This window comes from Mastigoproctus giganteus, chromosome 12 (assembly GCF_048544385.1).
Source record: "Mastigoproctus giganteus isolate SK-2022 chromosome 12, ASM4854438v1, whole genome shotgun sequence".
Taxonomy (NCBI): Eukaryota; Metazoa; Arthropoda; class Arachnida; order Uropygi; family Thelyphonidae; genus Mastigoproctus; species Mastigoproctus giganteus.
The window spans coordinates 26,330,717-26,344,758 of NC_143586.1; the positions used below are offsets into that span (position 1 = coordinate 26,330,717).

General features: G+C 35.8%; 1 protein-coding gene across 1 annotated transcript in view; it reads right to left on the reverse strand.

The window, feature by feature from the left end:
- The window catches only part of LOC150076806 (phospholipid-transporting ATPase ABCA3-like), a 354,775-nt gene that overhangs the window by 253,301 nt on the left and 87,432 nt on the right, over positions 1-14,042 (reverse strand). Inside the window, exon 6 of the mRNA XM_090385684.1 lies at positions 2,375-2,612. Within this exon, the coding sequence (XP_090241810.1) occupies positions 2,375-2,612 (238 nt within the window). The remainder of the gene's footprint in view (positions 1-2,374; positions 2,613-14,042) is intronic.

A 14,042-nucleotide genomic window follows, 5' to 3' on the forward strand; every position in this document is an offset into this window, starting at 1 on the left:
GTGGGCTAATGTTATTAGTGGAGTCCCTCAGGGCTCAGTGTTGGGTCCAATATTGTTTTCTGTATTTATAAATGATATTGATGATGGTATATCAAGCTTAATGTCCAAGTTTGCAGACGATACAAAGGTTGGCAGGGTTGTCAAGGACACTACTGACACTATGCTGCTGCTGCAACAGGATCTGGAAAGGTTGAGCAGATGGGCTGAGAGGTGGCAAATGAAGTTTAACATTGACAAATGTAAAGTACTACACATGGGAAACAGCAACCCCAGAGCAACGTATCAACTCTGTGGTACTACACTGACAGTGGTAGAGAATGAAAGGGACTTGGGGGTGGTTGTGCAGGCAGATATGAAGTTCTCTGAGCAGTGCAGACGGGCTGCAAGAGTAGCTCATGGAGTATTGTCAATGATATACAATAATTTTTCCAGCAGGGATAAGGAGGTGATTATTCCCTTGTATAAGGCAATGGTCAGGCCACACCTAGAGTACTGTATACAGGTCTGGAGGCCTAATTTCAAGAAGGATGTACAGCTGTTGGAACGAGTACAGAGAAGGGCAACAAGATTAGTGAATGGAACAAAGGGGTGCTCTTACGATGAAAGGCTAAAGTTTTGCAAATTACAGTGTCTGGAGACTAGGCACCAGCGAGGTGATCTGATAGAGGTGTATAAAGCCTTGAATGGTTTGAGCATGCTCAATGCTGATGGGATTCTTCCTCTAGCTCAGAATAATCACCTGAGAGGGCATAAATTCAAATTGAGGAAAGACAGATGTAGGATAGACGTGCGGAAATTTGCCTTTAGCCAGTGGGTGGTTGGTTGGTGGAACAGACTTCCATCCCTTGTCGTGGAGGTTGATAGCCTAAATAAGTTTAAGGCTCAGCTGGACAGGTATTTTGAACGAACAGAGTGGTGAACTGGAAGTGGTTTTTTTTTTTTTTTGGCTGATGCTGCCTAAGCTTGCTTTCTTGCATCAAATACTAATGCTAATGTACTTTAATTTATGGCATCATTGGTGTTACTGTTAAAACAATTCTAATGCAATCAATGGTGCCGATCAAAAGTTAAAACCACAATGAAGAAACTTGAAAATTCACACCAGGGTAATTCATTTTTTGGTGGACTTTTACCACCAGCATGCCCAGTAAATAGTTAATGAATCACTGGAAGAAATAAATTTCAATGACAGTTAATAAAATTATGGCAATTTCATTAATTATATCTTATTATTATTATTATTATTAGCCATACAGTGCAAGGAAGCTTGAGGCTTAGGCTGCACTGGCCAAAAAAATTTTTCCAGTTACCCTGAGAGAGAGAGAGAGAGAGAGAGAGAAAGAGAGAAGAAAGGAATCACCAAGAAAGAGAAGAATGATGATATTGTAGCTACCTACTGTATCTCCAAGCATTCTGACAAATTTTGAATATCTGGTGGTTGGAAACTATTATGCAATATAATGGTATCTGATATCGCTGACATTTCTTCATCTGATAGCCAATGTTAACGAAACTTTTAATTTTATAAGCACATATTTGCATCCTTTTTCTTTACTAATAGATAAATTCAGGAGAATGTTATGTAGTGATTTTTTGTTAAATTTTTTTTATCAATTTTATTGATATTTATTGATTTTTTATCAATGTGCGATGGCCTTACCAAATTTCGGATTTCTGGTCTTTTTGGCGTATGCACCAATATAAATAATCTCTCTATTTCAGAGTCAAATACACACACACACACACACACACACACACAAACGCTTTGCGATATTCCCATCCTGTGAACACAGCGATCAACCGAAATGCGTGGTCTGCTTAAGGAAGGGAAACAGCTGTGCAGTTCGTTTAATTTGAGTATTCATCCAAATTGTAACTTTTAATCCTTTTAATTTTAATAACGTTTTTAATCTTTTTAATTGTGATTTTAATTATTTATTATCAGAAGCAATTTTAACTATTTATTCTGACACAATGTCTTCTCACATTCATGGTCTTGCTGCGGTGGTTTGATGTGTTTCGGGGTTGGGTTGGGGCTCTTGGCTTTTGATTCTGTTGCGCATCGGATTTGGTCGTATCTCTATGAGTGAGGGAATTCATTAATTCGTTTTTTTCACCTTTTTTCATCTTATTTTATTCGTCACATATGGGAGAGAATTGACTGGAAGCATTCCATGAAAAATGATTTAAATGATTTTTTATTGAGATCTTGTTGTTCTTTTTAAAGAAAAAAATGCCAATCTGACAACCCATAATTAAGAATTAACAGTAAACTTAAAAATAAACTTGAGTCATATTACATACGTTAATAAATTATAAAATCAATTAACAAAACACTAAGGATATAACTGCAATAATATATAAGTACTATTACCTTTTGAAAACAACGTACTCATCAGAAAAGAAAAGGATATCGTGCTCAAAAGGTACACCAGCAAAATTACAAAAATTACTGAAGCATCACTATTATTCATCACAGCCATGTTTGATTTAAAATGAATACAAAATAGCAGTGTAATTGTAATCACTGGTATTATGAGAAACAGTAGGTATTTAAAAAACCAAGCACTCCAATGGAGCCATGTACTTAATCCCATCATTTTCATTGTTTCCTGTAAATAAAATGAGAAATTAATAAGAACATGTCCTAACTTCAATATTATTACCAATAATATATCACTAGGAATGCTTCAGAAGTTTCCTGTAGAATGCAGACATCAAGAAATGCAGGTGTTGCTCATATGTATCACAGAGGCAGGGGTGGCAGTGGTTCGTTTAAATCTAGGTTAGAGTTGTTGATAATGCAGCAGTTGTGGACTGGGAAACACTACAAAGCTGATTCACATAAACTATCATAAAATTTTGTGTTTCTTTAAAAACCTATGCAACATACTGACTGGCAGATAAAGAAACTAAGCCTTATTAACTCTAGAAGCGTAAAAGCACATGAGATATCATGCATATCTCGCAGCCATCAAAGATGATTAGGAGATGTGTATGATGTTTCATGGTAAGGTGCACCAACAACTATTATGAACAAAGACTTCAGAACAGTATATGTGGCAAACACACCAGAAAATAACAATAATAAAATAGCGCATGCACACACACACACACACACACACACACACACACACACACACACACACACACACACACACACACACACACACACACACACACACACAGAGAGAGATCAATGAAAACAAGAGCTGAACTGAAAATAAAACAAATATGAATAGGAATCTATATGTATACAAAATAGCAGTAAGCTATATGTATGTAAATTAACTTTTTACCTTCAACAAAAATAGTAAGAAATAAAAATTCATGATTGATTTGAAGGATGCAATACAATGTCTGTATCCTCCACAATGGTGTAACTTGACTGATGCCTGAATATGGACAGATGTGAGAAACAACACAAAAGAACAACTGATAAAAATAAGTAAAATAAAATAAAAAATAAAATTAACTTATAAAATAAAGTAACTAATGTGACCTTCCTTTCATTTACCTGTTTCTTTTAAGTATTTATCTGTATAAGTTTAAGTATTATCCAAACTGTTTAAGTATTTATCCAATTTACCTGTAGATTGGAGAAATATCCAAATGTATTCCTTATTCACAAGGGTAGTTCAAAGGATGAAGAGGATAACTACAGACCTGTCAGTTTAACCTCTGTGTCAGGGAAAGTAATCGAATCATTAGTTAAAGGGATAATGCAAGATGATCATCTTGAGAGTAGTGTCATAAGACAATCACAGCATGAGTTTTTTTAAAGAGAGTTCATGCCATACAAATCTGTTAACTACTATGAGGGTGTAAGAAAAGAACTGAATGCAAAGAATAATTTTGACATCTACTTATATTTCAGTAAAGCCTTTGATACTGTACCACATTTACAACTGCTATAAAAATTGGAGCAATATAGCATTGGGGGAAGTTACTACTGTGGATAAAGGGATGGTTAAGCAGTAGGGGGGGGGAGAGAGAGAGTAGTTATAAATGACTACTGTTTTACATGGACTCCTACTGAGTGGGAGTTCTGGAGGGTTGTGTTGGACACCCTTTACTGTTTTTCAATATTTATTAATAACAATGAGGTATTTCAGGTTGTCTTTTATGTAACTTAAGGGATATCAGAAATTTTAGTCAACAATATTTTGTCTTCTTTCAATGGGGTAGAAAAACCAGGAAGAAAAGGAAGGATTTTTAGAATATCAGGGAGAAAATAAATTAATAATCTATGCACACTTGCTACCACTGTTTTGAATACACCAGCACCAAAATGAAATTTTGTAAAATAGATTAAAATATGGTTGATTAGAATATTAGTTATTACCCTTTGTATAGCTTTTACATTATTTTTTATGTATGAACTGTTTTTGTAATTTGACATGAATTATTATACTATATATATAATATTCTGTATTGGATGATATCTACATAAAAATCTTATGTTTTTCCATCACACCCCAGACCAGCATATATAAGTTTTTGTATTGTTTTAGAAATTGATTATTTTAAATAGTTGTTTATGAGTTTTTACACACTATTTAAACATTTGGCCATACTAACTTCCAATAATGAAATGGTGGGATACTGGCCGCATACATTGGATACCTGATATCAAATTTCCCTTTTGATTTAACTTAAATGATCGTGAAAGCCTTTAAAGAAGAGAGAATCTATATTTCTCGAACCCATACACAAAATGATGTACAATAAAGCACACATACTGCACCATGTACTACAGCATGGTGCATTATCCTGTTGGAACTAATCATTACTTGAGGATCAGGTATCAAACATGGAAGGAAGGGATAGACCTGGTCAGCAATGATATTCAAATAAACTTTAGTGGTTCAATACTGATCCACAGGAATCAAGAGACCAATAAACTCATAGCAAAGCATGCTCCAGACCATTACACTTCCTTACAAGCCTGTTTTGTTGTGATCATGACTGATTACAGCGAAACAGGGATCCATGGCTTCATTATATCGCCATATGCTAACACAACCATTATCATGATGTAGTTGGAAGTTTTTTTTTTTTTTGATTTGGTAGTTGTTGGCGCATCGGCTTCTGTGGCCATATTGCACCTCCCAAGGTTTTTGCAGTACTTTGATCCAAGCCCGAGGCGGGAATCGAACCCGCGACCTTTGGGTTGCCGGGCAGGTACTTTACCCACTCGGCTAGCCCGGTCGGCGTAGTTGGAAGTCTGATTCATCTAGCCACCAGACCTTCTTTAGTCTGTTAGTGTCTGGTTCTGATGCACATCAACTACTGTAGGTCTTTTTTTTTTCCTGTTGTGTACAGACAGTAGTGATGTTCAGTGAATATAGAGCAAGACTGACACACTCAATGTAAAAATGTCTGCCACTGTATTCTCTGATGGAATTCTACTTATTTTTTCTCACCAGTCCTGTGTCTACTGACCTATACAATCAACAATTTTAGGGACTGGGAAGAGCAGAAAATGTTTTTCAGTCACAGTTCATGTACTGGTCAATTAGACGCCTCCGTAGCCAGGTGGGAAGGAGCAGCAGTGCGTAGCACACGCTTCTTGATTAGACCGGGGTTCGAGCCCATCACCACCAAATATGGAGGATGCGGAAAGGTCAGGGAATGACCACCACATATCCCGGAGCAATATGGCATTAGTTGCTAATGCTCCTAAAAAAAAACCAAATAACAATAACTGGTCAATTATTTATTTATTTCTGGGCTTACTGCACAGAACAGTATTACTATAACAAAGTATAAAACTATATCAATCTCAAAAATTGACATTGATATAGTGGATCCATAAACCTCCTTTAGAAACTAAAATGTTATTGGGTATGTAATACAAACCTGAAATCACTTCCACGTGATAGAGGATATCATAAAGATTTTATTGGCCAACCAGAAAATGTGCACACTGCAGTAGATGGCAAAATAACTGCAATTATTCATAATGAAATTTGTCCTTTTGCATGAATGAGTTGTCAAAAAATGTATGAATGTTTCTTCTTTGGAGAAACTAACATCACAGACAAGTATCTGGACATGCTACAATTTCCTAGTTTTTGTTAAAATTTCCTTGTCCCCAACTGTAGAACAACAACAATGGTGACTTGATTTTCCAACAATATGGAGCTCTACTGCTTCACCACAAAAAAAAAAAAATTTGTGCATAACTGAACATAGTGTTTCAAGAAAAATGCACTGAAAGAAGAGTACTGATTTTGTGGCCACCACCACCATTCCATGACATGACTCCTTTAGAATTTACTCTCTGTGATTCATGAGAGCTAGGTGTATATTCCATATAGGAACCACTACAGAGCTTAAACACAACATATTTGTGAAGTAATCAGCCTCAGTGACAGGTATATGTTGTGTCAAATAGGGGAGGTATTGGATTATAGGTGAGAAAACTGCAGAGTAAATAAGGGCCAAAAGGAATAAGGCTGGTGTGGATGTAAAGGAGTAACAGCTTTCCACTGTTAGGAAACAACCATCAAGCTAAGTTGATTATTACAAAAATAATATCAAAATTATCACTTTGCATGTCTTGCAGGGATCTTTCATTGGCTGGCGTATTTGCCAACATAAGACATCTATGTAAGCCAATGACTTCAAATTTTATCTTTCTGTGGTTTTAGTTGGCTACCCATATCCAATTAATATATGTTAACATTTAACAGGAATAAAAAAAAAAAAAAAAAAAAAAATGCCCACATACACCTCTAAAACTTGAAGACATTCTCTATCACCTGGACATAGTTTCAGGTTAGTATCACATTCCCTATTCACTCAATAATGTTTAACTTGTAAAAGAGGTTTGTGGACACTTCGTATAACGAGATTTTGGCAAAGCATTTGATGTGATCTCACTTTAGGTTACTACATTAACTAGGATTACAGGGACAATCCTTAGGCAGATAAGGACTGACTTAAATGCAGATTCCTTATGCTGATTCCTATTTTTCAGCCATAAATGAGCATTTCAAAGTGGAACAAATTAGTAAGTGGAATCCTTCAAAGATCAGTGCTGGGGCAGAGAACTGCTCTTGTTTCTAATCATCCTTAATGACTGATGAGAGATTACTGAAAAAACTGTCAATGAAAAAGCTGATTTGAAGGTCGGGAGGTGGCTAATTACTAATATCAGGCTGTTTCTTCAAAATGACACACCAGTTTTTGAAGAAAATATGATCTGAAAATGGTAACTAATGTTTAATGCTGCTAGACATAATATCTTCAACTTAGGAAACAGTAGTACATTTCATCTAAAATCTGAGTAGTACATTTCATCTAAAATCTTGCCTATTATCCAAACCTTGGTTTTCTCAAAAAAAAATGTGCTAAGGCTGTTCAAGATAAGAACGTAGCACTGACTTCTGTCTGAATCTCCAGCTTTACTTTCTGCCTATACTGAAGCTTGCAACAATTGTAACAGTTATCAATCAATCCAAATTCCATCTGAAAAGGTAAAGAATAAAATTTGCTTCCTTAAAAAATGGTAGTCAAGCATTTTGGTCTCGTGCCAAGACTACTGGCTACTGATTGCAACTTCCATCCATCCATATTCTCACCTCAAGTTACAACCTGATAGTTTTATTGCATCCTCAGTTAAAGACAATACCAACTTATAGCAATCTACTTTTCTTCCAACTTCTGTACCAATAATTTGGTAATTCACCTCTTATCGTGCCAAATACATTCTACTCAATGCCTCCTGTGATCATACAACAGGAGGATGCTAGAATTCTGAACAATCTTGAAGCCAAGAAAGCTCCAAATCCTGATGGTATTTCTTCACTTGTTCACAAAACCTATGCTCTTGTTCTGTATTGTCTTTTTACACTTTCTTATTCTAGTGGAATAAGAAAGTGTAAAATTTGCTTGTGTTATATTTTAAGTTATAAAACTTTAAATATTTAACACATCCATAGAAGAAGCATCCGACTGAAAAAATGTATGCACAATGTATACATTCATTCACTCCACTGGATCATTAGCACACAAATCACCTCAACAGCACAACACTAGTAGAATTGAATATTTTTTTCCCTTTTTTTTTTTTTTTTTTTTACAGCAAAATATGTATAAACATCCATCAACTTGTTTTGATGTTCATAGCATACTCTCTCTATACTCGTCTCTTGGTGTTTTTAGTTCTGCTTGAAAAAATTTGCTCACATCCAACCAGTCTCTCTCTCTCTCTCTCTCTCTCTCTCTCTCTCTCTCTCTCTCTCTCTCTCTCGGCAAAAAAAAAAAGGTATGGATTGCAGAGCTCAGCAACTAAACATCTTAGAGGAACCTGAGTGACTCTATTGAGGAGTATATTCTTGCTGATAGGCAAGAAAAGAATTATGGGAAACAAAATCAAAGAGGGCAGCCTGGCACCTACATGCATTCCAGGTTCATAAGTTGTGTAGTCAATGTTTGTCTACTGTCTAGCCAGAGGCCCCAATAGCTAAAACCAGAGACCCTGTTTCATAAAAAAACAAATTATTTAAACAGACTCACATCTTCATCTTCACAAATATCAGAGATACCAGTTTTGTTCTCTCATGAAGTCTTGATATAGTTATGAATCACTTAAATTTATGTGAATAAACACTCTGGAATTGTGAAACAAGATTGCAAGACTGAATCCTTTGTAGGCTTAAGGTTATTCAAACAGCAACACAACGGTAATTCGTTGGGAATTCCTTACAGAATAGCAACCCCAAAATAACTTACACAATTGGTGGGGTTGAACTAAAAACATGGAGATTTGAGAGTTACGATACAGTCAGATGTGAAGTTCTACGAGCAGTAAGGAGGGCTCAGGTGGTCCTAATAATGATTTATTGAATAATTGCTTGTAACAATGGAGGTAGGTCATAATACTGCGTCCTGGTATGAAGACCACATCTAAAAATAAAAAAAAAAAAAAGACTGAGTTTCATTAAAGGATCTAAAACCAGGCAATACACCTGATGATATCAGCAAAAGGAAGTCCCCATGAGGAAAGACTGAATATGCGGGCTGCGAGCTAGGAAACTAGACATTTTAGAGGAGATTTGATTGAGGTGTATAAGGCTCTGAGGAGTGAAAGCAAAGTGAACACTGATAAAATTGTCACTGTTATAAATGGTTCCAGAACCAAGAGGCCATATATTCAAGGTACAGGGAAGATGTTTACACCAGATTGTAAGAAGTTTTTCAACCAGAAAGTTGTTAATTATTGGAATAAGTTTCGTCCATGGCTGATTTGAGGCTGACAGGTTGAGAAAATTCAAAGCTCATCTCAACAGATACATATATGAAGAGGGAGTCAAATAGCTAGTTTATTTTTTTTTTTTGGCAGTGCAGCAAAGTCCTGGACTTCCTTGCACCATTTGGCTAATACTAAAATAAATTTTACACTTGAATTTTGAGTTTTTTCAACAGTAACACATAATATACATACTGAATTCATAACAGGAAACTTCCGAAATATGCAAACAATGTTTTTTTTTTTTTTTTTTTTTTTTTGCTTTAATGAGAAAACACAAAAGAAATTATTTAATCATGATGATAGTCCATTTTTTTTTTACATCTCACAAATGCATAAAATGAGATTTTAGTTTTTCATTAAAAGCAATAAAAAAAAATCTAACATTTAGAATTGCAAAGTGATTGTTTTAATAGTAAAAAAAAAATAATCAATCTTAAATTTCTGATAATATATTTGGATATCTTAATTTATAAAGATTTAAAGAAAGGGCATGCTATACTGTGTTGAAATATCACCAAAAAATTATTTTTTAACCCCTAGCAGGTGTTCTTGATATTTATACTACAGTATATTAAAATAATGAGAAAATGGCAAGAAATGCCCATAGCTTCCAAGACTTTCAAAAAGCTGGAGATCAGGTAATTGTAACCAGGAGGAAAACAAATTTTTTTTGGTAAAAACAGGCAAAAATCAGGAGTTTATTATTATTTTTTTTCTTTCTTCTTCTTTCTTTCTTTTACAAAATATAGGAGGAAATCAGGTTTCTTTTTAAAGCCCACACTGCACTAGAAATTGAATTCTACTGACAATATACATATTACACACATTTTATATTAAATTATAAATTATAGCTATAGGACTATTTATTGTACATATACCTTTAAACATAATTTGAGGGTTTAGTTTCAAACAACAAAATTGCATTTTTTTTTTTTTTTAGATAACTTTAGTTTTACTTTATTTAATAAATAACAATGCATATCATATCATAGAACTGCATCTCTCTGGTAGTCAGATTAGGCAGTATAAGTAGATTTACGGTAAACCAAAAAAATTTAAAATGACTTTTTCTTGGTTAATTACAAAAATGTTGACTACAAAATGATACTGTAGTTAACTTTGTTTGACACGTAACCCTCGAATTTACCTGTGATTTTTATCTCTATGGTTTTCTGTCAGGATTTGTCCGTTAGAAATCAAATGATTATAACTGTTTCAAGAAAGATATTGCTCCAGACTATGCATCTTTTCAAAAATTCTGTGGTAAGTTTTGTTTATAACAATGGCACTGATGTTCAGATTTGGCTGTCAAGAGTAATTCCAATGGTTTACCAGAGAGGATTTGAATTCAGTTTTTGTTTTTCTTTCCCCACCTGATTTAATATCATCTGAAACTCAGCCCCACTTTTAAAAATTGTTAAAATGTCAAGAATGATTTATTAAGATATTCTGTTATATTTTGTGCTTTGTTGTTCTGCACCTCAACAGCACAACACTAGTAGAATTGCATATTTTTCCCTTTTTTTTTTCTTTAACAACAAACAGCCAAATATGTATAAACAACAGTGTGCATTCTCTGTAGCATTCTCTCTCAAGTTGGTCTTTTATAATTGACAAGGATAGCATTCTTTAGCATTAGCATATGATGCAAGAAAGCAAGCTTATGCAGCATCAGCCAAAAAAAAAAAAAAAAAAAAAAAAAAACAACCCTTCCACTTCACCCCTCCGTTCGTTCAAAATACCTGTCCAGCTGAGCCTTAAATTTATTTAGGCTACCAACTTCCAAAACAAGGGATGGTAGTCTGTTCCACCAACCAACTACCTGCTGGCTAAAGACAAATTTCCGCACATCTATCCTACATCTGTCTTTCCTCAATTTGAATTTATGCCCTCTCAGGTGATTATTCTGAGCAAGAGGCAGTATCCCATCAGCATTGAGCATGCTCAAACCATTCAAGGCTTTGTACATCTCTATCAGATCACCTCGCTGGTGCCTAGTCTCCAGATACTGTAATTTGCAAAATTTAAGCCTTTCTTCATAAGAGCAACCTTTTGTTCCATTCACTAATCTTGTTGCCCTTCTCTGTACTCGTTCCAGCAGCTCTACATCCTTCTTGAAATGAGGCCTCCAGGCCTGTATACAGTACTCAAGGTACGGCCTGACCATTGCCTTATACAAGGGAATAATCACCTCCCTATCTCTGCTAGAAAAATTCCTGTATATCATTGATAAGACACCATGAGCTACTCTTGCAGCCAGTCTGAACTGCTCAGAGAACTTCATATCTGCCTGCACACTTACCCCCAGATCCTTTTCATTCTCTACCACTGTCAGTGTAGTACCACAGAGTTGATACGTTGCTGTTTCCCCATATGTAGTACTTTACATTTGTCAATGTTAAACTTCATTTGCCACCTCTCAGCCCATCTGCTCAACCTTTCCAGATCCTGTTGCAGCAGCATAGCATCAGTAGCGTCCTTAACAACCCTACCAACCTTTGTATCGTCTGCAAACTTGGACATTAAGCTTGATATACAATCATCAATATTATTTATAAATACAGAAAACAACAATGGACCCAACACTGAACCCTGAGGGACTCCACTAATAACATTAGTCCACGATGAGCAGTATCCATTAATTACCACTCTCTGTCTTCTGCCACTCAACCATCCCTTTATTCATTGCAACAATTTGCCACCAATGCCACACTGCTCCAATTTGTGCAGCAGTCTTCCATGTGCAATAGTATCAAAAGCCTTTCTAAGATCCAAATATATAATATCAAAGTTATTCCCTGCATCCAAATCTTTGGTGACTACATCATAGTATCCAATCAAATTGGTCAAGACCTTCCCTTAACAAAACCATGCTGTGTCCGAGCTATAACTGAAGTCTTGTCAAGACGATCCTGCAGTGCTTCTTTAACCAGTGCTTCCATTAATTTTCCTGGAACAGAAGTTAAACTCACAGGTCTATAATTACTTGTGTCAGCCTTTGACCCTCCTTTGTGAATTGGGGTTACATTTGCACATCTCCAGTCTGTGGGTACCTCCCCTGAGTCCAAGAAAGCTCTCATAATTATGGCTAACGGATTGCTTACTTCCTCTGCTGCCTCCTTTAATATAACTGGATAGATCCCATCCACCATCAGGGGTAAAGGAAAGGGTTTTTGTTTCGTAAAGGTGAGTACAATGGTCTCCAAGAGTTTTTAAATTCTGTACAGTGGGATAAACTGACGATGTTACCAACAGTAAATTCTAAGTGGGAAGCATTCAAGGAATTAATCGTGGATGCTACTAAAAGTTTCATACCTATTAAGAAATACTGTTCAAGGTTTAGGCCTAAATGGTTATCTAATGAACTAATGAGACTAGTAGCAGAGAAGAAAAATGCATGGGATGCATATAAATTTTCAAGTGACTCAGAAGTGTATGGCAGATATAAGCTAGTCTGTAATCAGGTCACAAAGGAGGTTAGGCGGGTGAAGACAAATTACGAGAAATCCTTAGCAAAAGATGCTAAGAAAAACAGCAAGGATTTCTTTACTTATATAAACTCTAAAAGGAAGGGGATAAATCTGATTGGTCCACTTGACATCGATGGTTCAAGTGTTGATGATCCTGCTCAGATAGCAAACAAACTGAATGAGTATTTTCCATCTACATTCACACATGAGGAATTATTAAGGTTTGAAAATGGCAGAAGGTTATCAAATTGTAGCAGGATACTTAATGATTTTGTAATAACTGAAAGCAAAATGGAGGAGAAATTTTTGAAGTTAAACATAAGAAAAGCACCTGGGGTGGAAGGGATCTATCCAGTTATATTAAAGGAGGCGGAAAAGCAACTAAGCAAACCCTTAGCCATAATTATGAGAGCATCCTTGGACTCAGGGGAGGTTCCCATGGATTGGAGATGTGCAAATGTATCCCCAATTCACAAAGGGGGATCAAAGGGTGACACGAGTAATTACAGACCAGGTTTAACTTCTGTTCAGGGTAAAATAATGGAGTCACTGGTTAAAGATGCATTGCAGAATCATCTGGACAAGACTGCAGCAATAATTGAGACACAGCATGGGTTTGTTAAGGGAAAGTCTTGTCTGATAAATTTGATAGGATATTATGATGTGGTTACAAAGGAACTGGATGCAAAAAATAATTTTGATATCATATATTTGGATTTCAGGAAAGCTTTTGACACTATTGCGCATGGAAGACTATTGTACAAATTGGAGCAGAATGGTATTAATGGTAAGTTGTTACAATGGATAAAAGGATGGATAAATGGGAGAAAACAGAGGGTGGTAATCAATGGGTGCTGCTCTTCGTGGACTAATGTTATTAGTAGAGTCCCACAGGGTTCGGTGTTAGGTCCACTGTTGTTTTGTATATTTATCAATGATATTGATGAAGGTATATCAGGCTTAATGTTGAAGTTTGCAGATGATACAAAAATTGGCAGGGTTGTTAATGACAGTAATGGCAGTGTGCTACTGCAACAGGATCTAGATAATTTGGGCAGATGGGCTATGAAGTGGCAACTGAAGTTTAACCTTGACAAATGCAAAGTACTGCATATGGACAGAAGTAACCCCAGAGAAACGTACCAACTGTGTGGTACTACGCTTAAGGTGGTAGAAAATGAAAAAGACCTGGGAGTAATTGTGCAGTCAGATATGAAGTTTTCTGAGCAATGCAGACAGGCTGCCAGGGCAGGTCATGGGGTTTTGTCAGTGATATATAGGAATTTTGCTAGTAGGGAGAAGGAGATCCC